General features: G+C 37.6%; 4 protein-coding genes across 5 annotated transcripts; 1 reads left to right on the top strand and 3 right to left on the bottom strand.

Annotated features, from left to right (window-relative positions):
* Nucleotides 1-2,231: 2,231 nt before the first annotated feature.
* On the bottom strand, nucleotides 2,232-3,468 carry LOC121746084 (subtilisin-like protease SBT5.6). The gene is made up of 3 exons (XM_042140006.1): nucleotides 3,388-3,468; nucleotides 2,410-2,773; nucleotides 2,232-2,329 (listed from the first exon to the last, which is right to left on the bottom strand). The coding sequence occupies exons 1-3, from the start codon at nucleotides 3,466-3,468 to the stop codon at nucleotides 2,232-2,234; spliced, it is 543 nt and encodes a 180-aa protein (XP_041995940.1).
* Nucleotides 3,469-5,360: 1,892 nt separating this feature from the next.
* On the bottom strand, nucleotides 5,361-6,344 carry LOC121746085 (putative F-box/LRR-repeat protein 9). Its single transcript, XM_042140007.1, has 2 exons — nucleotides 6,052-6,344; nucleotides 5,361-5,979 (listed from the first exon to the last, which is right to left on the bottom strand). Exons 1-2 carry the CDS (start codon nucleotides 6,342-6,344, stop codon nucleotides 5,361-5,363), a joined length of 912 nt encoding a protein of 303 aa, XP_041995941.1.
* Nucleotides 6,345-7,454: 1,110 nt separating this feature from the next.
* LOC121743067 (alpha,alpha-trehalose-phosphate synthase [UDP-forming] 1-like) lies at nucleotides 7,455-13,846 on the bottom strand. Of its 2 annotated transcripts, none has more exons than XM_042136249.1 (18): nucleotides 13,511-13,846; nucleotides 12,784-13,189; nucleotides 12,576-12,673; nucleotides 12,097-12,485; nucleotides 11,709-11,823; nucleotides 11,501-11,602; nucleotides 11,231-11,381; nucleotides 10,914-11,002; nucleotides 10,681-10,729; nucleotides 10,069-10,169; nucleotides 9,793-9,980; nucleotides 9,592-9,709; nucleotides 9,062-9,238; nucleotides 8,868-8,990; nucleotides 8,701-8,788; nucleotides 8,480-8,610; nucleotides 8,306-8,404; nucleotides 7,455-8,163 (listed from the first exon to the last, which is right to left on the bottom strand). In XM_042136249.1, the coding sequence occupies exons 1-18, from the start codon at nucleotides 13,547-13,549 to the stop codon at nucleotides 7,792-7,794; spliced, it is 2,835 nt and encodes a 944-aa protein (XP_041992183.1). In that variant the 5' UTR covers nucleotides 13,550-13,846; the 3' UTR covers nucleotides 7,455-7,791. The 2 variants fall into 2 exon arrangements, with proteins under 2 accessions (XP_041992183.1, XP_041992182.1); XM_042136248.1 differs by having other exon boundaries at nucleotides 13,508-13,846.
* Nucleotides 13,847-17,749: 3,903 nt separating this feature from the next.
* On the top strand, nucleotides 17,750-20,053 carry LOC121744482 (GDSL esterase/lipase At5g45670-like). The gene is made up of 4 exons (XM_042138025.1): nucleotides 17,750-18,149; nucleotides 18,247-18,371; nucleotides 18,462-18,707; nucleotides 19,421-20,053. The coding sequence occupies exons 1-4, from the start codon at nucleotides 17,909-17,911 to the stop codon at nucleotides 19,898-19,900; spliced, it is 1,092 nt and encodes a 363-aa protein (XP_041993959.1). The 5' UTR covers nucleotides 17,750-17,908; the 3' UTR covers nucleotides 19,901-20,053.
* The last annotated feature ends 5,083 nt before the right edge of the window (nucleotides 20,054-25,136 follow it).

Below are 25,136 nucleotides of genomic sequence, written 5' to 3' on the forward strand. Positions count from 1 at the left end.
TAATTGATTAAAGCTTCAATCTCACCCAACTAAAAAAGTAGTACTATAAAAATTGAGGATTCAATTCAACATATGCCAACTTTAATAATAACAAGTAGACATAATGATAGAAAACATGAGAATGAGTTTATAAATCCCTAGACTCAATATCACAATTTAACTTTAACTTCTGAAAATTGAAGTGAGTTGTGACTCTTCCATGGGCATAATGGGCCGTTGCTTTTCCACATGCATGGGCCGAAACTCGTGGGCCAGAGGTGGTGTGGCCGTTTGGGCTACAATTTACGAGCCTTGTGTATCCAGATGATCACATTTTTGTTTAGAACCGGTTTCAATTCTAGTAATAAGATATATACACAATGTATCCTCTTTTATTTATTTAGAACTTAGAAGTGCCCTTAAAAAGTTACATTCATGATGCAAAAAGATGAAAGAAAAGGTGAAAGTAGAGAAATAACAAACGGATGAACATTAAGAAAAAGAAAAAGAAGAAAAGGAAGAGGGATAAGAAGAGAAAGAATGGGAAGATGAAGAAAAGGATGATATGGAGAAGAGAGAAGATAAATAAGAGAGAGAGAATGATGAGGAAGAGAAAGAGGGAGAAGAAGAAGAAGAAGAAGAAGAAGAAGAAGAAGAAGAAGAAGAAGAAGAAGAAGAAGAAGAAGAAGAAGAAGAAGAAGAAGAGGAAGGGGAAGAAAATGAAGAAGAAGAAGATAAAAATGAGGATAAGAAAGAAGAGGAGGAGAAAAAGAAGAAGATGAAGAGGAAGAGATGGAAGAAGAAGAGGAAAAGAAAGGGAAAAAAAGAGAAGAATGGGAGAAAAAAGGAGAAGAAGAAGAAGAAAAAGAAGAATGAGAAGGAGTAGGAGGAGGAGAGAAGGAATGAGAAGAAGAAATAGAAGAAGAATGAGGAATAAGATGAAAGAAAAGAATACGTGGAAAAGGAAGAATATGAATAGGAATAAGAGGTAGAAAAATAGAAAGTAGAAAAAGAGGAAGATGAAGAAAATAAATATGAAAATAAAGAGGAAGAGGTAGAGGAAAAAGAAGAAATAGAGAAAGGTGAAGAGGAGGAAAATGCATAACTGAAAGATGAAGAAGATCAGGATGAAGAAGAAGAAGCAGATGAACACGAGTAAGAAGAGGAGGAGCAATGTGAAGAAGAGAAAATCTAAAAGGAAGAAAAAGGACAAGATGCGAAATAGGAAAAGTGGGAAGAGAAAGAAGACGAAGGAGACGAGGAAGAGAGGGTAGAGGATGAAGATGAGAAAGAAGATAGAGCGAAAGAGGAATAGGAATAGGGGAAAGAGAAAGCGGAAGATGTAAAGGAGGAAGATGATGAAGAAGGAGATTAGGAAGGAGATGGGAAAGATGAAGAAGAAGAAGAGAAGAAAGTAGATGAAAAAGAGGAAGAGGGAGAAGAGAAAGGAGAATTGGCAGTGGAACAAAGAGATGGGGGAGATGAAGAAGAGGAAGAGGAAGAGGAAGAAGAGGAAGGTGAAGAAGAAGAAGAAGACTTCAAACCCAATTGTGATATGCTTAGTAGTTCCTGTGATGTCCGAACCTGCCGCATAATCAAGAGGATATGTTGCTCTTGGTAATAGAGTGATTGATTGTCCCTATTGTGATTAACCAAACCAATTAAGTTAAAATTTAGTAATATCTTAGTGGACTGTAATAAGATCAAGAGAGAACTACATTTTTATTCTCTGAATTTTGCTACAAATATATTTCACCCTAACATGATATTTAATTCTAAATATATGACCATACTATAATGAAACGAATGCAAATCATTACCGTGAAGCCATTTTCTACGGTTGATGTCATGTGATTCCCGTGGCCACTCGAGGCCACGTGCCCTATCAAATAGTAAGGTGGCCTTACTAGTTTCCTGTTAAATAGCCAAATGAAGTTAAAAATTTTCATTCTCCTTGATTGCAATTTTATCTTGGAGCAAACAGTACAATAAAATATGAGAAATTTTTTGTCCCATTGCCATTTCTCTGAAAAATGTTATTCAAATGATAATACTGTATTATCATAAATTAAAATACGAAAAAAGAAAAAAATAATTATGAATTAGCTTATTCGAGAAAGGCCTTGAAATAGAGAGTCCCAAGAAGACCATATTATAGGAGCCCGAACTATATGATTGAATATCTCCTCCTCTATTATCGCATGACAAATGAGAAAACGAACCCAAGAGAAATTAAACCTGGTATAAATAAATTACCTATGACAATGCGAAGAATTGAAGGAGACACCTCCATCCCATGAAGATGGGATAGGTTCTATTCCCTCATCACTGAAACTCTCAGGCCATACTCCTGAAAAAGATGGTTAAGGTTTTCAAGATAGAGCAACATTTTGATGAAGGAAGAAGGAGAAAGAAAGGCTATATTTCTACCTGTGTTCCAATCCCTCATTGTTGATACCGCTTGTCTCAATAATTCTTCTCCATCGGCCTTCGAAGCATCCCTCTTTGCTTCGAGTAAGGTAATGAAATCCCACGATCTGGTTGTGTGAAGCCTTGGTTTGTTCGGATGGCTATGAAACACTGAAATCACTCCATCCATCTCTGAGATTGTTTGAGCTTCCTGAGGAGTGAGCAACGCGGAGAAGCCATTGATGACATTCTTGTAGCTGTACACCATGCATGATCCAGCCTCCTCTTTGGAGCCTTTCACAAAATGCAAATACGACCGATGAATTTCTTCGATTTCGTGCAAGGTTTTCTCCCCGCTGTGTTGTCCAAGGTATACTATGTAAACCTGGATCAAGACTCAAACAAATCATCAAGCCTTGAAAACATAGTTAGTTTATTAAGTACCGCTAATAATCAAGATCAAAATTAACCTGGTGGTGAGGAAATGAAGCTTCGACATTGTAAATAAGTAGAACTGCGGCAAGAATAATCAATCGATAATTCATTCTCCTCAAGAATTGCAAATGTTATCTGCAGCTAATTTCTTGCAAATTGTATGAGTTCTCTTCCAAGAATTACAACCGACCAATTCCCTTGACAGCACAGAGATGGTTTTAAACAAAACATGATGGTGTCAGTTGGAATTAACCTGAACTTTCATGGAAATTTCTATCGAAGAGGGATTTATGTCAACGTAGTTGTTACATATAAATAATCGACTAGAACTTGAGTCAATATCGTGTTAGAAGATGAATGGTCCTTGATCAACGTGAAGGATATTTCTTATGAACCCATACCGATTCAAAGTGGCATATTTAATCTGTTTCAAATTCCTTACTCCATACAAATTTTCTTCTTGCATAAAATAATACAATTTGCTTATAATAATAATAATATTATTATTATTATTATTCGAGTGTGGTGTGCTTTGAAGAAAAATTAGTGTGTAAACCAAATTACGATTCTGAAAATCATGGAAAACCCTAATTTCCACATCGGAGAAACAGCTTTGGGGGAATCCGATTCCGTTTCCGATTCCATTGTCTGTGGTAACAGAGATTCAGGAAACAGAGAAAATCGATTCCGGTGGCTGTGATGGCGATATTGCGAAAATCGATTCCAGTGGCTGTGGTGGCGAGATTGCCAAAATCGATTCCGGTGTCTGTGGTGGCGAGGTTGCGAAAGTCGATTCCGGTGTCTGTGGTGGCGAGATTGCGAAAATTGATTCCGGTGGTGGTTCAGACGAAAAGATAACGGGACAGGTAGAGAAATTCGAAGATAAATAAGGTTTATTTCAGTCCTAAGAAGGAAAGATGGCATTCGAAGATGAAGATTACGATCCTCTATGCAAAGATGAATATTACTCAAGTGATGATGCTGAACCTGGTATGGTGAAGGAGATTGAAAACGATGGTGTGATAAAGTAGATTTAAAAAGATCCTTACAACTGTTCTCAAATACATCAGTCAAGTCCGCAATAGCTTTGTAAGTACATCCGATCCAATCCAATCCAATCCGAATATTATGATTGATTGATAATGATATGATGTAGGGTTTTGATGAGGATGTGCGCGTTCCTTCTTGGCTGGTGGATTATCTGAGCTTCATCAATTGTTTTTCCCCTACAGTCGTGATCCAATGTATATGGCAGCAAAGTTTGCAATTGATGAAATCAATGTTGACATGGTATGTTTGTTGATGATCAAATTTGTTTGTTTATGATTGAAACATTTTTGCAGAAAAGCAAAACTTACGAGCTTGTGGAAGTTGCTAAGGCTGTTGTCGTGTACGTCCCACGCTCTCTATTGTTTTTGACTCTTGTTGTAAAAAAAGTCGAAGAAGAAGAAGAAGCTGCTACTATGACTATCCAAGCAATTGTCCATCGACCCATACCTAACACTTTCGAACTCCATCAGTGGAAGGTTAAACCAGACGCCAGCCCTTGATTCTTCCATCTCTGCGTTTATCCATATTTATGCACTATTATGGTAGTATTAGATATGTTATGTTTGAACAACTCTTGTAGAATCTAATTCAACTTGTTATCTGAATTATGCTGTCTTGTCTACCAATTCAAGAATATTTGAGTTAATTCATTTACCTTTTAAACAGAATGTTAGAGTAATGGTGCTTTAGTGAAGTCTGGAGTCCACTTACTAAAATCAATCAATTGGTCTTACCTTGACAGGTTTTCTTTACAAAGTGTAAGTTGGACTCTTTCTTCATCCACGGTGAAACAATCAATTTACTAAAATCAATATTCTGGACATATGAAGTACTCCCTCCGTCCGGCATTAGGAGTACCGGTTGAGTTGGGTGCGGATTTTAAGAAATGTTTGAAGTAATAATTGAGGTGTGTGATAATGGAATATGAGACTCATTTGCATTATTATTTGCTTTATTCTTTGGATGTGTTTTTACTTGTGCTTTTTAGTGTTTTATTTTATAATATTTTTATTTCACTTTTTATGGAAATGTCTAACCGGGACTCCTAATGCCGGACGAATGAAAATGATCAACCGGTACTCCTAATGCCGGACGGAGGGAGTAGCAAATCTATCTTTTCAAATATTCTAAGGAGACTATTTTAAGATTGAGTGTTAATTTAATCTCGAAACTAAATATTGATAGGACTATATAAGTTCTATCATAAAATATGTCACGATTGAGCAATTAATTAAGTCGAAAATTAAGGGCGCTAGAGTATAAAACAAATTAATTTAACCTATATTAATATATTATCAAGCAATGGAGTATATATAGACGGACGACGGGAAATATTTTAGCAATCAATCAAACCATACTAGAATGACACATATCAATTCATAAAGATATATATTATGCATTAAGGTTGGTAACCACAAAATCATGCTAAGACAAAGTCTACCAAATAATGAAAAGTAGTAATATAAGACACAAAGACTATGGATAATCTACCTTTGGTGTCGAACATGCTCAGAATTAGTAGAAGTTGTAATCGAAAGGTCCATATTTATGGCTATAATAGTCGTGTACGTAATGTTCAAAGCAAAAGGCAAAAGGAGCAAACGGATCGCCGCCATCGCAATTAGGCCACGGTACATCACTAACAAAGTCATTAGGGAGTTTAAGATGTTTAATTTTCTGACATCTTTTCCCCAAATCCACTTCAAGATCAAGATCAAAACATCGCCGATATCAAGTGATTCGAGACCCGGGCAACCGTTCAGGATGACTTCGAGTCCTTCATTTCCCATATAATGTGCAAATACATGAAGATGCTGCAGACTAGGCATGCTTTTGCTGATTGCACGAGCAAACAGATTCCGACAATGTCCTTCAATATAACCATCTTCTCTGTATGTCCGAAGCTTGCACTTATATCCATTGCACGAGAATGATTTCAGCATTGGACAAGATTTTCCAATTATTTCAATGTCGCAAGCACCAATCCCTGATCTAAGAGTAAGGTGCAATTCTTCCAAATGTGGAAGTTTCGCCACCATTTTACGTGCACAACATCCCGATATGAAAAAGCAAGTTCCAAGTTTAATGCGTTTGAGATTTGGTGATCTGTCAAACAACAACAATAGATTAGACCAGTTTGTACATGGAGCAAGACTTGTTAACCCAAAAATGGCTTACCGATGGACGATGTAGTCCAAGAGTGCATCGTTGCCGAAGTACTGAATGGCGAGGTCTACCAATTGTCCCTGGCGGCGGCACATGACATTGTAGTAATCGTTGAAAATCCCCTGCCTAGGGTTGGAGAAATCGATGACTCTCCACGAGGCGGGATCCTTGCAAACCTTCCACCAAGTAGAATATTGGTCGTTACGTCCCCAGGGAGTTCGATCCACGGTGGCAGAGGAGACGAGGATGAAGCAACTACAGGAGATGTTGGCGAGCGAATTTTGGTAGTTTTGATCTTCATCCATTGGAGCCAGTGTGCGGCTTTGCCTTCCATGCATAGATCCATTAAGCGGTCTCGCTAGTCGCGAGGGGTGGCGTAGAAGTCGTGGATGTTGGTGTAGAGGCAGGAAGCAGCGGGGTCGGTGGTGCCATTGAATTTGGGGAGTGGGGGGCCTGGGAGAGAACCGACGACGGTGACGAAGAAGGGAGGAGGAGGTGGGTTGCGAGGGATGGAGCCCGGTGGAGGGCGGACGTGAGGGTTGTTTTTGAGAGGAGTGGCGTGACAGAATGAGAATAGTTCATCAAATGGTGGAAGACTAGGCTTGGTGCAATGAGATTTGGAATGTGTTGTTGTGGACATGGCAATGGAGTAATACTAACACCAGTGATAATAAGGAAGGAGAAAAACACAACTGATATTTATTGTGGAGAGCAAATTATCTCTGTTAGAGTAAATAGGAGGAATAGGCGCGATTTTAGGAACAATTAGCAAATTCTGTTTTTTTTGTTAATTAATTGATTATCCTTCACTGCAATATGGTTAATAGTTAATGGTATTTTATACGGAGTACTGTATTTGTAGATGATCATCAATGATAATATTAAGTGTTTATATCTATCTAAGGTCTGATTAAATCCCAAAATATAAAACAATACATTATAAATCTGAAAATAATAAAGAATTAAATCAAAGGTAAAGCGCCTATATAAACTGTAAAAAACACACAGAGTCATTGATATTGTAGAATAATATTTCTCGAACGTGAAAAAGTTTATAGACAACTCCTTGCAAGGCAAATACTATGCCACTTTAAATCGAATAACATATTCCACTATTAAGGCGAACACACAACGTTTACATAGACTATTTGATAGGCCAGTTTTCGTCACTCGGAAACAATCACTTTTCGCACTTATTAGTTGAATATTTGCAAGAAAAAAGATGCTTTTTGACAGGGTATGGATCATTAAGTTCGGAAGCTACTCAACCGGTCAACGCCCGAATCAAATAGCCGCAATTTTCGAACTTATTAAGGAACAAAGTGTCACATAATTAGCACGCTTTATGGGACCATGGGGATGATCAAATTTGATTGAAAGAGAAGGTTTGTAATTGCAGTTGAAAATGCATTCAATCATAATCAATAATTTGTTATTATCATTTTTTTGATGAAAATCATAATCAATCAATTAAATAGTAGTAGTACAAAAACTACACAACCCCATACCTCATGAGCCAAAGTCAGAATTGTGTTTCAACTTCAACCACCCCCCTATTGCTCTTTGCCTACCTTTCAATTTTCACAATCTAGACAAAACACAACATGATGAATTCTTGCTTCTTTTTCTCCTTATTACCTTCTACACTTGTATCAATTAATCATCATAATTAATCTACCATGCCAACCACAAATAATGAAACTAATAATGATAACTCAAAATCTTGCTATGATTTTTAACCTTTTAGTATCTTCATGGCTGACAAGCTGTTAGTTCCTTTAGCAATTCCACGACCTCGGTCGATGATCCCAGAAGATATCTTGCGCTGGAACGTTTCCTCCCCACCGCGCATGAGAAATAATTCTCTCCCCTGAGATCAAGAACTGATGAGCCCTCGTGTACGGTCATTCTCTCGCGCATACGAGACCACCAGTTCCCGTTCCCTAGGAAACTGTTGGCTCGTGTATCCGGAGACGGGATAGGCAAAGGAGCTTTGCGGCAGAATGCAGCTACCCCTGTAGAGTTGGACGCGAATCTGTTGAGAGGATTGGCAATCTTGGCCCTTGCACTAGGTGCTGGTCCAGTAGGTAACTCCGGCTCGAAAAAGCTATAAATGTCTTCATCCTGGTATATTTTGTCAATAACGTATAACAATCAAACAAGCCGCATGGAAAAATGCGTTGATGTTAGGCCGGTCCAGTCCATTCTAGTCAACGAGTGCAGCAATGATGATCAAGAAGACTGGTAAACGATACGAGTGGCTCACCTTTGGTAGAAAATGACCAACACACAAAACATAATCGATAGGAGCTTCCACGTGACTGTGATGAACTATTTCGCCCAGGATTCGATCAATTGCAGCGCCCTGGATAAAATCTTTCGAATAAATGTGCAGGTCATTTTTTAGGATTGTTTTTTATATTGTAACATTTAGACTCACTTTGGTTACTCCAACTGCTCGGACCTCCACTGATCTCGATCCTTGAACGACATCGACAGAAGCATTTGAAATCGGACCTGTCCATAAGTGCTGTAGCAGATCCTTCGATTGAAGCTTCCCGAATTCAATATCTGAGAATACTTTCACAAGTCAATGAGATAAATGTAACTATAATTATAGAAAAAACAATTGCATCGCCTTAATGGGGAAAGATAAACGACCTGCGTACTTATAGTTCCATACGAGTGAAGTCTCACGGAGCTCAAAATGAGACCGGGGTGTCCTCTCAGTGAAGTATTCGAATACATGCTGAAAAAAGTTTACAAATTGATGCGAGGGTTCTATAATAAAGGGAATGGGTTCTAAATGTTATCTTTACGATGTGTACCTTCACGCTGTCAACCCAATCCATGTTTAGATTTTCTGGCATTGTCGTCATCCAATCTCCGGTAGTACGACGCAAAAACATCCCGTGTTCAGCTGCCAACCACAAATTATATCCTCCAAAATTCTGCAGAATACAAAGGTCAGCCGATGGAATGTGCTTGAGGCAAATGTGGAATCTTATGCGAAAGCACAAACCTCGTCGAGAACATTTCTATCGCTTCCACTAAGGACAATTATGGTGGTCTTTGGATCCTCACATAGTCTTCTCAGTGGCTCCTTCAAGTCTTGGTGTAACTTAAGCTCCATTTCTTTGAACTGGTCGATTCTTCTCCCTAGGGTGTCGACAGGTTCAGTAAGCGTCGCATTGAAGCCCTGCCAACAGATAAGTTTGGATATGCATATAATTTCAAGAACATGCATTGAAACAAAATAACAATTTCAACAACTTATCTCTGTGGAAGCAATCAGAAAAATTACTTTGTTGTCTATCTTAGACTTAAGTTGCTAGGACTAAGAAATGACTCATCGGGAGATGGTGGGGGTTTCTTGACAGCAGAGAGAGTGAAGTTTTATGCAAAATGCTGTCTGCTTAGTACTGACATGATTTTTGTTACTCCAATAAATGGAAAGCTACGGGAGTGGGCACGTTTATAACTGAGATCAGATTCCGAAAACAAAAATACTACTCCATATTTTAAGTTGCATGAGACGGAAGCCATGAATACCAGAATAAGCAAACGATTATTTGAATGTATGTAGCGCTCGACAGCATCTCCTTTGGGAAGTAATGGCGGAATTTGCCTAATCCGTAGCTGTGCTTCAACGACAGTATCATTGAGTTCGCTGTATGAAGGGAAAAAAAGTTAGGTGAGCAAAATACTTAACCAGAGTGCGTACTTTAACTGACAACTAACAAAAAAACATACCTTACAAATGTCTCGGCCCACTCTTGAGACGTGTGAGTACTAACATGAGTGAAATTATGCCGATGTCTTTTTTCTCTTTCATCTGCTGGCATAGTCAGGGCGTAACCAATCGATGAAGCAACTTCTGTAATATTCCAAGGATTCACCAGAATTGCTCCAGCGCCAAGTGACTGTGCAGCACCAGCAAACTGAAAGTATCAAAAAACGAGGACGAGGATTAGGAATTAGCAATTTGATCATCATAGAAAAGAATCATTAGCCATAAGATATGATTACCTCGCTTAGAATGAGGACCCCTTTCTTTGAAGCTTGGCAGGCCACAAATTCATAGCTCACTAGATTCATTCCATCGCGTAGTGATGTAACCAGAGCAACATCTAAAAGAAAAGTTCGTGAGAAAAACGAGGAAGTAATTAAATGTCATGTAATAAGTATATTGATTACAAAACCAATTCAAAATGCATGTAATTTCTTCATTATCTCATCCTACTACAAGTCTTTCATTTTTTATAACACTAATAAGAAGGTTCGACCAGTGATCTGATTATTTTGTATGTTCCGTGGAACCATCAAAAGGGAAAAGAGACAAAATATGAAAAGCTCCGAAGCACCTTCATTGTTCACATTTTGCCATTTTGGTTAATTGAACTGTGTCTCTATAAGCAGTTAAGAACAATTGTAACTCCATATCCTTGTCCGTCCCCGCAACAAATTCTAATCAACTGTGTCTTGGTGCTAAACATGAGACTCTCAGTATCAGCCATTTCTCATTACCATGTAGAAATCATGAGAGATTACTTTTATCCGAATATATTTTGTATTCGTGGATATTTTTTAGATCATGTAGTCAAAAGGTTAAATGAGGGACGAAGAGTAAGAACATTTTACCAGTAACAGCATATAAGGCGCATAATTCATGGAATTCAAGAGATCTATCCTGTGAACAAAACAAATTTTGTTACATAGAGTATACTCAGATAACAAGCACAAGAAATCTACCCATATACTAGAGTAAAATGAGAGAGCACTGAGATCTTCAAAGATCTGAAGTTCATTCATAAACATCGTTTTAAATATAAATATATACTATAACCTAAAACTTTCAAGGCATAGGGTCTCACTAGATGATGAATTGGAACAGCAGTAAGGGATCCAAATCTTCCATTTATTCTTCCAACAATTTCATGAACTTGGGACGATAGCTTCTGATCTGCCAGAATAAGTAGAAAATCATAAGCCATGATTACCTGCATGTGTGTATAAATGTTCGTGAAAGACGAGGAGTATTAAACAGGTCTGAAATTGTTCTTCTAATTAAACAACAATGTTTCCTCTGATTATGACATATTATTTCTTTCTTATGCAACCTACACGACAATCTTGAGGATAACATCAGTATCATCAGTTAGACTGAATCATAAGGATGAGGAATACATACACTCGGGCACATCCGTCCTTGTTGGTACAGCAATTTGGACTAACACTACCTTGTCGCGCCAAACTGGGTTCTCTTCAAGGAACTTTTCAAATGCCAAAATCTTTTGTGGTATTCCTTTAATCATATCTAGACGGTCAACCCCTAGCATTACCTTCAGAAATACATACAATCAATCAGATTATATTGGTGGTTTAGGTTGGATCATGAAATGTCACATAAAAAAGTCCAAAATGCCAACAGACACCAGTTTTGTGGTTCCCAAGTACTTACCTTTCTTCCAGCAAAACGCTCTTTCAATTGCTTCATGTGAGCCTTAACTACATCAAGCTCCAGAGCTCGAATGAACCGCTCAGAATCTATACCAATAGGAAACTGTAGATGACAGGTACCGGTGAAAATTAGTCAGTATGAAATAGTGCAAGTGTGAGTGAGGATTTAAGACAAGGAAAACAAGCTATATCTAAGAATATGAGTGTACCGCAGCAACACGAGTCAGCTTTCCTTGATCTTCCACACCATCAGGGGTCCCTTCAAGTCCGAGAATACGAGTACAGGCACTTACAAAATGCCTCGCATAATCATATGTGTGGAATCTAAGAGGAAAGATAAGAAATATTAAGGCTATAACAAATATGAGAGCTATAAAACACACACGAATTATATAAACTGGTAAAACAGCAACATTTGGAGTACTGATTCTAAATTGTTCTAAGTCAAAGACTTTCTCTGCCAACAAAGTTGTTTAGGGCTCAAACTAATCTATGTGTTTCATCCCAATTATCAAGCATTAAGTTATATCATGGTTCTCAGTCAATATAGCTCAATGAAATAGCAGAAATATCATACTAAAATAACAAGGAACCCACCCGACCAAATCAGCAGCCAGAACAGATCTTAAAAGTTCCGATCTTGATGGTAATGTCCGATGAATTTCAGAGGAGGGGAAAGGTGTGTGTAGAAACCAACCTACTTTCATCTTGCGGTTGTAATCTTTTAGGCATTTTGGAAGAAACATGAGATGATAATCATGGCACCACACCACATCTCCCTCCCTATAATGTGCATTTACAACGTCAGCAAACATCTGGTTTGCTTCCTTGTACGCAGCAAACTGAGACTGGAAGCTCCTTGTCGTTGCTAGGCGGTCTTCCTGTGGAAGCCCGAGATAGTGGAAAAGAGGCCATAATATGTTGTTACAATAGCCATTGTAATACTGGTGGACGATCTCTTCATCGAGGAATACAGGGATGCATCTCTACATTTGGTTGAACATGTCTCAGACATTAGTTTCCGCTTCAAACGATAGTGATCACTAATTCGTACAGAAGACATCGAGCCTACAGACCTTTTCAGCTAGAGCTTTAGTCAGCGACCTTTGTCCAACTTCATCAGGTACATTCACACCGGCCCATCCAATCCATCTAGCTTCAAACTCATTGATACCTTCAAGACAAAACAGAATCAGTTCAAGAATCAAGACAACTCGAAAACTGATAGAGCAGAGGCAACCAATATTCAACTCACATCTGAACACTCAATCATCCAGTTCTTACCCAAAAGAGCGCTAACTAGGCCGCCTACACTTATTTCAAGTCCCCACGAGTCATCATCCTTCCTAATCGCAGACACTGGCAGTCGATTCGCTACCACCAGTAACCTCTGCTTGGGAACTCGAACATCCTGTTTCTCAAGGCCATCAGTTAGATGTTTCCCAAAGGCATTCCCTTCAAACATATCTTCATCTTGGTAGCCCTTGTCTCCATCAGACAGATACAGGTCATTTGAGTTACCAGAAATGTCCAGATCCCCGTTACTATCTCTCGATTCTTCAAGCGAGTGATAGGACTTGCTGGACCTTCTCAACACTCGCTCTCTTAACAGCCTTTCCAATCTACTCGTGGGTATCAACGGAGCAGGGTTTCCATGGGTCTCCTGCGTACGAGTGGCTTGTGCATCAACCTGTTGTAACATCACATCCACTTAGAATTGAACCAAAACAATGCAAAAAGATGCCCAAATTGGATGTCTCAATCACTTCATTTCCTCAAACAGGGGATTGATTTCATAGCTCGATTCCAAAATTCTTTATCTATCAAGTACAAAGTCATAATTCAAAAACATCCAATTCATAGAAAACACTTATAATTCACATTAATCTATTCACTTGTTGTAAATCCTAATGTGGGAGTAAATTGAGAAATACATTCACACAACCAAGAATCGCATACAAAATTCAGAACGAGAAAATAAAAGAATTGAAGAAAGGTATAGAATTACCACCAAATTGGTGGTCTCTGGAGGTGATCCAATCTCCTCCATCGTAGGTTTCAGTAAGAGAGAAGCATTGGTTGTTGAGGTAGGGTGACAGTCCACAAAGGGACGATAAGTGCAAGTTGGCAAAAATGAGGATATTTTAGGAGGGTGTGGCTAAACAAGGATAAAAGGAAAAAATCTTGATTACACATCTTCAACCGCAGATTTATATAACCATATATAGACAGAATAGGTGTAGAGAGAGAGAGAGGGAGAGGCGGTTACAAGTCGTTTCTGATTACTGAATCTTAGGGATTATGATGGCACACAGCTTTTTTTCCCAGTATTCCGCCATGCAGATTTTGGTGCCACGGGTAGGTTGCTAAAAACAAACATAAATAGGTAAAATCTCTCTCTCCAATTATCGTGCGACAAAAAGGAAGTAACACTCTACTTGTTTCCTTATATAAGTCGGGCTTACCAAGATATCTTCGATAATATCCCTATCTTTATTAATTAGTTATTGATTTACTATATCTTTTCATATTTATTAAGATTATTTTCTTGTTCCTTAAGTTAGGGTATCCACTATTATAAATCATGGACATTGTTATTCATTTCGATCATTGTTCCTTAAGCCCGTCGATCCGTCGATCAAACCAAGATTTAGGATTGCAAAAGAAAGTAAAACACGATAAAAGGAAAATAAGATAATTTGATATTTCTTGAATGATCGAAATGGATAACAATGTCCGTTATTTATAATAGTGGATACCCTAACTTAAGGAACAAGAAAATAATCCTAATAAATATGAAAAAAATATGATAAATCAATAACTAATTAATAAAGATATGAGGATATTATTGAAGATATGCTTGTATCACTCGCCGCCGAACTAAATATCACGACAAATCATGCCTTTCCAATACATGTGATGGACACTTAATACAAATATTTGGAATCTCTTTTTTTTTTCTTGCTCCTTAGGTTGGAGAATTTTTTTGTTAGATTGGGCTTTAATTTTTTAGGTAGTATAAAATCATTTTACAGTATTTAAAATAAAATTTATATTATTTTTATGATGGGAATTAGAGTGGTGTACAAAACCAAATCAATTATGATCCGTTGTCGATTAATCAATTAGTATTTGTTATAGATGGATCACATATTCTATTAATTCATTCTACTAGTATTTCACAATTTTTTTATACTACTATCTGTTATAGGTGGATCACATATTTCACGAACTCATTCTACTTTGCATTTCAAAACTTTTTTTATTCAGTATAAAGTCAATTAATTTCTTAAAATTCAAGCCGATAAAAAAGGAGACATTACAGCCTCAAACAGGAAAAAGTTTTAAAATAAAAAAGACTGGAATTTTATATTTCATCATCCAAAAGAAAAAGTGTTTTGTAAATAAAGTCTAGGCTCAGATTTGGTAGAACGTCATTACAGCCCCAAAACCGATGGCATGAACCCAATAGAGGGCCAAAGAGGGAGGTGATGACAGCCATGAATGGAAATAGGAGTTGTTGAGACAGGGAAAGGCGCAAACATGAATTGTCACCCAAATTAGAAGGGAAACTGGTAGGAAACTTGACCAAACAATATTTTATCGAATGAAATTTGGCCGATTACAATACAAGTGATAACCTAAAAAAAAAAGTGAAATCACGTATGGTTTGTACTTTGAAAAGTGTATCGGGCCCTAACTCTCAAACCTAACATAGTGATATACAAAAACAATATTTGAGCAAAAATTAGTACTGTCATCAATTCTACTATAAACTGAAATTATTGAAGAAATCACATAGAACTTGTGAAAAGAATTTTATTACTAAGATACAATATTTTTTCAAAATTCCTATTTTGGAAAAATGTAGGCATTTTAAACTACGCAATTGAACAACGCCTGATTTGATATTTTTCCCCCCTTTCAAAATTAAAAGGAAATAAATTGGTATTTTGTGAAACTCTTTTTTAAATTTCTACAAAAAGAAGAATTTGGGCTCAATTTCCGGACGATAATCACCACAATATTCCCAGAATGCTCGGTCAAAAATTACGTTTGTCGGCAGCCTTGCAATTCCAATAGAAAAATACCCGACATTAATCGAGAGCTTAGAGAAACACTGAAATCCCCATGCCTTCTCCTCAACTACATGTCTACATCCATCTCAGAGCAAATGATTACATTTCTTATATCCCAAGATTTTATCATTGTATACGATTATTATAGTTTAAAAAGTAATTTTATGAGAAATGGTGGGGAATTTTGTGAAAGTAAAGCTACTAACAGTTAGCCTAACCAGCTTCCAGTAATTTCTACTCAATATTTGTAGTTTCATGTGAACTGGTGAAACTAAGTAACCTGTTAAGTATATTTTGGGAACTTATTATTTGAAAGCTAATAAAATGTTTTTGTTACTTCATTAAGTTTTATTGGGGATAAATACATAACTCATACAAAATGTTTCACCTTTGTTTCATATTAGTACAAAAAGTTTGAAGTTTATATAAATCATACAAAAAGTTTCATGCTTGTTTCAATTTAGTACATTCCGTTACATGTGTTTAAACGGTGTTAACTCTTTCTGTATGATATTTGACGTACAAACCAAAAAAATGATGATATTTTTTGTACCAATATAAACAATCATAAAACTTTTTGTATCAACATAAACAATGATGAAACATTTTGTACTTTACATAGAGAAAGAGTTAACACCTTTTAAACACATGGAACAGAATGTACTAAATTGAAACAAGCATGAAACTTTTTGTATGATTTATGTAAACTTCAAACTTTTTGTACTAATATGAAACAAATGTGAAACATTTTGTATGAGTTATGTATTTAGTATTTACCCCATTTTATTGAGATGTCCCCTAAGCTAATCACCTTTAAATTATTAAAACTTTCAATAAATATGACCTAGCTAGACTAGTCATAGATTATCTTGTATCATCATGGAGCCTATTTGTACAAATTGAAGCTTATATATGATGTGGTGACATTACAAGCCTTTAGGCAGATGATCCATTTATTCTGATTAGATGATCGTGGAGTACTATTTATGAGAACTATATGATCAAATGATTTTGTGTTACTCTAGGCTAGGCGGGCGTGGAGGCTTTAATCCACACTCGGTTTAAAGAAAGCGAATATTCCATGTCCATCTAATCAGAACGTTTCTTGTATCTATAAAATATATTTTAACAAAATTAAATATTATGTCACTCGTAAGACCTGATCAACCTGAATTGATCAGACACGATTCCAACATGCCGAATACTCTCGTTTCAATCATGACAATGCTCACCAGCTGCCCATATTGGCAAGAGCCGGGGCCTGGTTGTAGAGACTTGGCATTGGCAACTTAGGATGACAATCAAAGTGATGGGAAGAAGAAGAAATATATTGGGAGTAGGCCCAAAGTGGTGGTGGTCCTTGCCGCTGTTTCTTCAACTGCCATATTAACTGAGACCCATCTTATTTAATTACATTGATTGTCTCATCCTTCTTTTATCAATGTGCATAATACATTAATATACTAGTTGTTAAATAGCTCTCTCTATGTAATAAACTTCATCCACAAATCTCATCTAAATTGCATATGTAGAGCTCCCCCTCTCTCACACACACAATTGTTATATATAATTCTGATATATAGCTCGTCGGTAAGGTCTCAATAATTCTGCAGTGGAAGAACTCAACTCTATCAAAAACTAGCTACTACTGTTCAATAATCTATTTGAATTGGTCTCAACATTAAATGTAGTAGTTGCACTCCACCTAACCCATACATGCTCGAGTTTCAGTTTCCAACCGTTCTATGCATATTTCACCTTGTGCTACCCTCTAAAATCATAATTGCACTTTTTCTATATGATTCTATTTTTTTATGACAAAGTATGGCTAGAACCCCAAGTCACATCTTTGATTTATTGAAGATATCCTCTCATCCAATTTACATTTAATTAATAATAGTAAATCTTACATGAATGAAAATGAAAACTAGAATCACATGGGTGAAATTTTGAAAATTAAGTAGGAAGATAGTAATTAGTAATGCATTGCCCTGGAAATGAAGAACAGGTATGCCCCATTAGCTTTTTGCTAACTGTATCACATTATATCCGCGTGAAATCAATGCTCCTATCCAACTCCCATATCCTTATGCATAATAAGTCAACTTCATTAACATGGTTTCTCCTAAATGATCAACTTGTGATATAGATGTATATATACACATATCTGCCTCCATGCCTTTAATTCCATCACACACAACCCCAGCCTCTGCCCTTTCCACCTTTACTTCTTTATTTCCTCATCCACCTCTCTCTCTCTCTTTACTTCCATTTTTCAGCTTCATACTTAATTTATAACATTTTATTCAATTCACACATATACATAGATAATGGGAAGTAGGGTCGGGAAATGGTTGGCATTGTGCTTGGTAGCAGCGGTGGCCGTGGCGGCGGTGACGGCAGAGCCCCAAGTTCCATGTTACTTCATATTTGGTGACTCATTGGTTGATAATGGAAACAACAACAACATTCAGTCCTTGGCCAGGGCTAACTACTTGCCTTACGGCATTGATTTCCCTGATGGCCCGACCGGCCGATTCTCCAACGGTAAAACTACAGTAGATGTCATTGGTAAGTACTCCATATATGATCATGTAATTAGTTAAACTTCTAAAATGCAATTTTATTCATTAATTTATTTATAGTCTAAAATGGTTCACTGTGACAGCCGAGCTGCTAGGGTTTGATGACTACATTCCACCTTATGCTACGGCACGAGGCCAACAGATACTGAGGGGAGTGAACTACGCATCTGCAGCTGCCGGAATCCGGGAAGAAACCGGCCAGCAACTAGTATGCAGTTGTCTGTTTATTTTTACATTATCAAGTAGCAACATTCATAGACTAAAACAAAGTGTTTATTTTTTGTTTCTTAAATTATAGGGAGCTCGAATTGACTTCACCGGCCAAGTAAACAACTACAAAAACACAGTCTCGCAAATAGTGGACATAATCGGCGACGAGGACTCCGCCGCGAATTACTTGAGCAAGTGCATCTACTCAATCGGAGTAGGCAGCAATGATTACCTCAATAACTACTTCATGCCTCAGTATTACACCACCAGCCGTCAGTACTCAACGGAGCAGTACGCCGACGTACTTATCCGACAATACACCGACCAATTAAGGGTAAGTACTAAGTAGATCTCTCCGCACACTGAATTTATTTTTTTTGAATTGTAGCTTTTTTAATCATAAAATATTTTTAGTCAATTGTAGTTAGTCAAATCAAATTTAATTTGTTTCAATTGCCTCGTCCTGCACTAACTTTGTCGTTTGGTATACTCAACGACACCGTTCTAGTAGTGTAAAATGTTATTTATATTTTATTTGTCTTCTCTCTATTCAAATTTTAAGAAATGTAAAGTACATAATTATAAAATGTATTAACATGAAATGACTGATGGATCGAAATGGAAAAATGAGATATACTATCTCCATCCCACATTGAGTGTTATATTTTGTTATTTCGGCCCGTCTCACAATAAGAGTCACATTTCACTTTTTTACTAGTAAGTAGACCCAACATTCCACCAATCAATTCTACTTACATTTTATTATAAAACTAATATATATATGTGGGACTCATGGTCCACTAACTTATTCAACTCACCTTTCTTTACATTTCTTAAAATTCACGCCCACACTAAATGTGACACTTAATGTGGGACGGAAGTAGTATATTGTTGGGACTAATGGAGTATTTAAATTATAAACATCATTATAAACATCATCCAAATATTTGAAAATTCGTGATTTAACTTATCAAACTTGGTAATTTAAACAACTATTATCACTATTTTTTGTAACCTAATTTTTCATTATTTTTTCGGGGAGTGCAGGTTTTGTACAATTTCGGAGCAAGGAAGTTCGTCCTGCTGGGAGTAGGGCAGATCGGGTGCAGCCCGAACGCGCTGGCGCAGAACAGCCCGGACGGGAGGACATGCGTGGCGAGGATCAACAACGCAAACCAGATATTCAACAGCAGGCTGAGAGGGCTAGTTGATGAATTCAACGGCAATACCCCAGATGCGAGGTTCATCTACATCGATGCGTACGGCGTTTTCCAAGATCTGATCAACAACCCGTCGGCTTTCGGGTTTAGAGTGACGAATGCTGGTTGCTGCGGCGTGGGGAGGAACAACGGCCAGATAACATGCCTGCCGATGCAGCCTTCGTGCCAGAACAGAGACGAGTACTTGTTTTGGGACGCCTTTCATCCCACTGAAGCTGCGAATACGGTTGTCGGAAGGAGAGCCTACAGAGCTGAGAAGGCCTCCGATGCTCATCCCTTTGATATTAGCCGCTTGGCTCAACTTTGATACCACTCAAGTCTCAACAAATATATATATATTGAGTTCATATGTGATATTGGTATTTTGTGCTTCAATGTAATGTAATCTTCTATAGTTTATTTCTAATAGTTGTGTTATGATATGAGTATATACGGAGGAAGCTCCATTTTCGTGGTTTGAGATTTTGAGATTTTCAATCCTGGTGTTGAATGGACTTGTATGAGAATGGGCTGAATAATCATATAGAAGGATGGAATGGAATTTCACAACACCAATTGTACAATGGAGTAGTATGTTAGTTAAATCCAGGAAACGAACCTCAAAGGATTGTGATTTTCCACTTAATCTATACCACCACGATGTCGTTTAACCATGTCATCTCACTGTCTTATTTCGCTCTGACTTAGTATAAATGTGATCATCGATCATAGATAAAAACATAAGCAGAACAATTCAACACCAATTTTATTTAAAAAAATCCACTTGATTTCATCATAGTGTTACACATCTATATGTAGTCCAATAATTACTATCTGGGACCCAACCAATGTTTATGTACTATATCCATCCCATAAAAATAGTGACTTAGAGATGAAATGAGTTTTAAGAGTATGAAATTTGTAAAGTATGAGAAAGAAAGAGATAAAATAGTATTACTAGTAGATAGTGAAAACTTTACAAAAATAGAATTGACTAATTTTATAGAACATACCAAAATGATAAAATATAACTATTTTTTGAAGCGGTAGACAATATTAATCTATATAAAATAAGTTTAGAACCCAAAATAATTATGTTTCCAAACTCAAGTTGCCAAATATAGCTGGGTCACTTTTTTATTTTATAGTATTTGATAAACTGATGACAAAGTTATCTTTCTTTTCAAAAGAGGGTTACCTAAACTTAAACTATGAAAAATCACTTTGGGACATTATTATAACCTGTTTTCAAGAGTTCATAAGTTGAATATGGATTTTACTTATTGTTGGAATAAAATTAAACTTGATTTTTAGTAGAATTATCTAGATATGATAAATATCTAGATATTTTAGGAGAATTCTCTAGATTATAGATATTATGTAGAATTCTCTAGAATTAGTAGGTATTAAAATATTTAGATATTCCTAGAATGTTAGGAAAATATCTAGATTTTTATGGAGAAAAAATTTAGATATAAAATATTAAAGAATCTAGTAGAGAAATCTAGAATATGAAGTGAATACCTATAAATAGGAGAGAGTTGTAACCTTTTGTACAAGTTGAGAACTTGAGAAGTTTGAGAAATAAAGAGTGTGTCTTACTTTCCCCACATCACCACTCCAAAATCATTTCCCATATATTTCACTCATTCTCCTCTCAAATATTTCCTCCAAACTAAATTAATCCTCCAACATATATCTTATATATTCCAACAAAGTGGTACCAGAGCCATAAATTCCTACCTATAGTATGGCTAACTTTTCGTCATTCTAAGTCCCCATGCTCAATAAGAGCAGTTTCGATAATTGGAGTATCAAGATGAAAGCGTTATTGGGAGCCCACGATGTTTGGGAGATCGTGGAGAGTGGCTACGAGGAGCCGCAAGACGAGACCGATCTATCCCAACAACAAAGGGATAGATTGCGAGATGCGAGAAAGAGAGACAAGAAAGCTCTCTATCTCATCTACCAAGCTCTAGGGGACGACGATTTCGAGAAGATCTCAAGTGCAAGTGCACCGCCAAAGAAGTGTGGAAGAAGCTCCAAATCTCGTGTGTTGGTGCGGAGCGAGTAAAGAAGGTACGTCTCCAAACTTTAAGAGGAGAATTTGATTCTTTACATATGAAAGGGTCCGAATCAATTTCGGATTATTTTTCAAGAGTCTTGGCGGTATCAAATCAAATGAAAAGAAATGGTGAAAAATTGGAGGATGTTAGAATCATGGAGAAAATATTACGCTCTCTAACCCCTAATTTTGAGCACATAGTAGCTACAATAGATTAAACAAAAGATTTGGAGGAAATGACTATCGATCACTTATTGGGTTCGCTATAAGCATATGAAGAGAAATAAAATAAGAAACAAGAAATTGTGGAGCAACTTTTAAAGTTGCAAGTAAGCCCAAAGGAGAAAGAAGAAAGTTCGGGCAATGATGGTGGTCGACAAGGAAGAAGTCGCGGACAAAGACAAGATCGTGGTCGTGGTCGAGGATATGCTCGTGGACGTGGTCGGGGATATTTTGCAAACAATGAAGTAAGAAAGGAGTCCCCAAGATAGGACGAGGAAGGAGCAACCTACAATCGAGGTACGATAAATCTTCAATAAAGTGTTATAATTGTCATAGATATGGGCACTATGCTTCCGAGTGCAGAGAAACAAAATAAAAAATTGAAGAGAAGGCCAATTACGTGGTGAATACGAATGAAGAAAATGGATGTGTTCTTCTAGCTTATAAAGGAGAAGCTGGAAGAAAAGATGATATGTGGTACCTCGACATAGGAGCGAGCAACCATAAGTGGCAATGTCTCCTTTGTTGATGAATCTAAAGTTCCAGTTAAAGGAAAAGGCAAGATTCTAATTCGTCTAAAGAATGGAGTTCATGATTTCATTTCTAACGTATATTACGTGCCCAATATCAGAAATAATATACCGAGTCTTGGAAAATTCTTAGAGAAAGGTTATAATATTCATATGAATGATTATAGCTTTTCAATAAGAGATAGAAAAATGATTTAATCGCCAAGGTGCCAGTGTCTAAGAATAGAATGTTTTTATTAAATGTTCAAAATGATGTGGTGAAGTGTCTTCAAGCATGTTATAAAGATAAGTCTTGGGTATGTCATCTTCGATTTGGGCATTTGAATTTTGATAGCTTAAAATTGCTATCAAATAAAGAAATGGTACGAGGATTACCGCCCATCGAGCACCCCGATCAACTCTGTGAAGGATGCTTAGTCGAGAAGCACTTTAGAAAGCCGTTCGGAAGGAGTCGAGTTCGAGAGCTCAGAAGCCATAGGAGTTAATCCATGCAGACGTGTATGAACCAATCAAGCCAAGCTCCCTCGGTAAAAATAATTATTTCCTACTTTTCATTGATAATTTTTCAAGAAAAAATGTGAGTATACTTCTTGAAGCAGAAATCAGAAGCATTTGACGCTTTTAAGAAGTTCAAGGCTGCCGTCGAGAAAGAAAGTGATCTAGAAATCAAAGCAATGAGGACCGACCTAGGTGGAGAATTTACATCAAGGGAGTTTCTAGAATTTTGCAAAGAAAGCGGAATTCGGTGGCTACTAACAGTACCGAGATCCCCCCAGCAGAATGGAGTGGCTGAACGCAAGAACAGGACCATCGTTGAGATGACTCAAAGCATGTTGAAGACGAAGAATTTACCTAAAGAGCTTTGGGCAGAAGCAATGGCGTGCGCCGTGTACCTGTCTAACAGGTCTCCAAAAAAAAGTGTCTGGGGAATGACGCCTCAAGAAGCCTGGAGCGGGAGAAAACCAGGAATCGCCCACTTGAGAGTATTTGGGAGCAAATCCTATGCACATGTACCAGATCAGACGAGGAGTAAACTCGACGACAAAAGCAAGCCATTCATCTTCATCGGGTACGACTCTAACACTAAAGGCTATATGTTATATGATCCAACTTCACAGAAAACCATGATTAGCCGAGACGTAGAGTTCGATGAAGAAGGAGCATGGGATTTCAGCACGGACAATGACTCCACCTTCATACCTCCATTTGGAGATCAAGGAACAATCGAGCAGGTGACAGAGGTGCAACAAGAACAAACAACTCCACCTACATCTCCTACATCAGTTGGAGGCTCGCCACCATCTTTCTTGAATGAAAGAGCCACACAACGCACGCGAAGCTTGGATGAAGTTAAAGACGACACTGAAAGGTTAGAAGATCTTACCTTATTTTTCCTATTTGCTGATTGTGAACCAGTTAGCTTTAAAGAAGCTACGACAAGTGAAAATTGGCGAGTTGCGATGGATGAAGAGATCAAAGCCATCGAGAAGAATGACACGTGGGAGCTGGTGACACTACCAAAAGGACACAAGGCAATTGGAGTCAAGTGGGTGTTTAAAATCAAGAAGAATTCCAACGGTGAAGTTGAAAGATATAAAGCTAGACTCGTCGCCAAAGGATATAGCCAAAGAGCTGGAATCGACTATGACGAGGTATTTGCTCCTGTCGCTCAGTTAGAAACTATTAGACTAATACTCTCTATTGCAGCCCAAAATAGATGGAAGATATATCAAATGGATGCGAAGTCGGCTTTCTTGAATGGATTTCTTGATAAAGAAGTCTACATCAAGCAGCCTGATGGCTACGTGGTGAATGGCCAAGAAGACAAAGTTTTGAGGTTGAAGAAAGCCCTATACGGGCAAAAGCAAACACCGAGAGCGTGGAATACCATGATCGACAAATATCTTGAAGATAACGGCTTCACCAAATGCCCACATGAGCATGCGCTCTATGTGAAAAGTAAAGGAAATGATATCTTAATAGTGTTCTTGTATGTGGATGATCTCATTTTCACATGAAATAATCCAAGCATGTTCAAGGAATTCAAGAAGGCCATGACTGAAGAATTCGAGATGACAGACATCGGGCTTGATGGCATACTACCTCGGAGTGGAGGTAAAGCAACGAGAAGATGGAATATTCATCACACAAGAACCCTATGCAAAGGAGATCCTGAAGAAGTTCAAAATGGAGGATTGCAAATCAATCAATACACCGGTGGAATGCGAGGTCAAGCTATTAAAGAACGATAAAGAGGAAAAGGTGGATCCGACACTATACAAGAGCTTGGTTGGAAGCCTACGGTACTTAACTTGCACAAGGCCGGATATATTGTACGCTACAAGGCTCGTAAGTCGCTACATGGAGAATCCAACCACTATTCACTTCAAGGCATCTAAGAGAATACTCTGATATCTCAAAGGTACGATCGACTATGGCCTATTATATTCAGCTACTAACGATTACAGGCTTGTTGGCTACAGTAATAGTGACTGGGCTGGTGACACCGATGACCGAAAGAGTACAAGTGGATATGTGTTCTATATGAGAGACACTGCCTTCACTTGGATGTCTAAGAAGCAGCCCATTGTCACATTATCAACCTGCGAAGCCGAATATGTGGCTGCCACCTTCAGTGTTTGTCATGCAATTTGGCTCAGGAGTTTATTATCGGAGCTCGGGTGGCCACAAAAGGAGCCAACAATTATTTGTGTGGATAACAAGTTTGCCATTGCGCTATCCAAAAA

This window comes from Salvia splendens, chromosome 8, assembly GCF_004379255.2.
Source record: "Salvia splendens isolate huo1 chromosome 8, SspV2, whole genome shotgun sequence".
NCBI lineage: Eukaryota > Viridiplantae > Streptophyta > Magnoliopsida > Lamiales > Lamiaceae > Salvia > Salvia splendens.

Excerpts from the sequence above, each read along its gene's own strand:
- LOC121746084 (XM_042140006.1), bottom strand. The coding sequence starts at position 3,468 with ATGGAATCGGAAACGGAATCGGATTCCCCCAAAGCTGTTTCTCCGATG. Across the intron at positions 2,774-3,387 it reads TTTCCATGATTTTCAGAATC|GTTTACATAGTATACCTTGG; the intron begins GTAATTTGGTTT and ends GTCTTGATCCAG. Across the intron at positions 2,330-2,409 it reads AATGAGGGATTGGAACACAG|GAGTATGGCCTGAGAGTTTC; the intron begins GTAGAAATATAG and ends CATCTTTTTCAG.
- LOC121746085 (XM_042140007.1), bottom strand. The coding sequence starts at position 6,344 with ATGGATGAAGATCAAAACTACCAAAATTCGCTCGCCAACATCTCCTGT. Across the intron at positions 5,980-6,051 it reads TTGGACTACATCGTCCATCG|ATCACCAAATCTCAAACGCA; the intron begins GTAAGCCATTTT and ends GTTGTTTGACAG.
- LOC121743067 (XM_042136248.1), bottom strand. The coding sequence starts at position 13,549 with ATGGAGGAGATTGGATCACCTCCAGAGACCACCAATTTGGTG. Across the intron at positions 10,170-10,680 it reads CGCCTTATATGCTGTTACTG|ATGTTGCTCTGGTTACATCA; the intron begins GTAAAATGTTCT and ends CTTTTCTTTTAG. Across the intron at positions 9,981-10,068 it reads GGGTCCTCATTCTAAGCGAG|TTTGCTGGTGCTGCACAGTC; the intron begins GTAATCATATCT and ends TGATACTTTCAG.
- LOC121744482 (XM_042138025.1), top strand. The coding sequence starts at position 17,909 with ATGGGAAGTAGGGTCGGGAAATGGTTGGCATTGTGCTTGGTAGCAGCG. Across the intron at positions 18,150-18,246 it reads AACTACAGTAGATGTCATTG|CCGAGCTGCTAGGGTTTGAT; the intron begins GTAAGTACTCCA and ends TCACTGTGACAG. Across the intron at positions 18,708-19,420 it reads AATACACCGACCAATTAAGG|GTTTTGTACAATTTCGGAGC; the intron begins GTAAGTACTAAG and ends CGGGGAGTGCAG.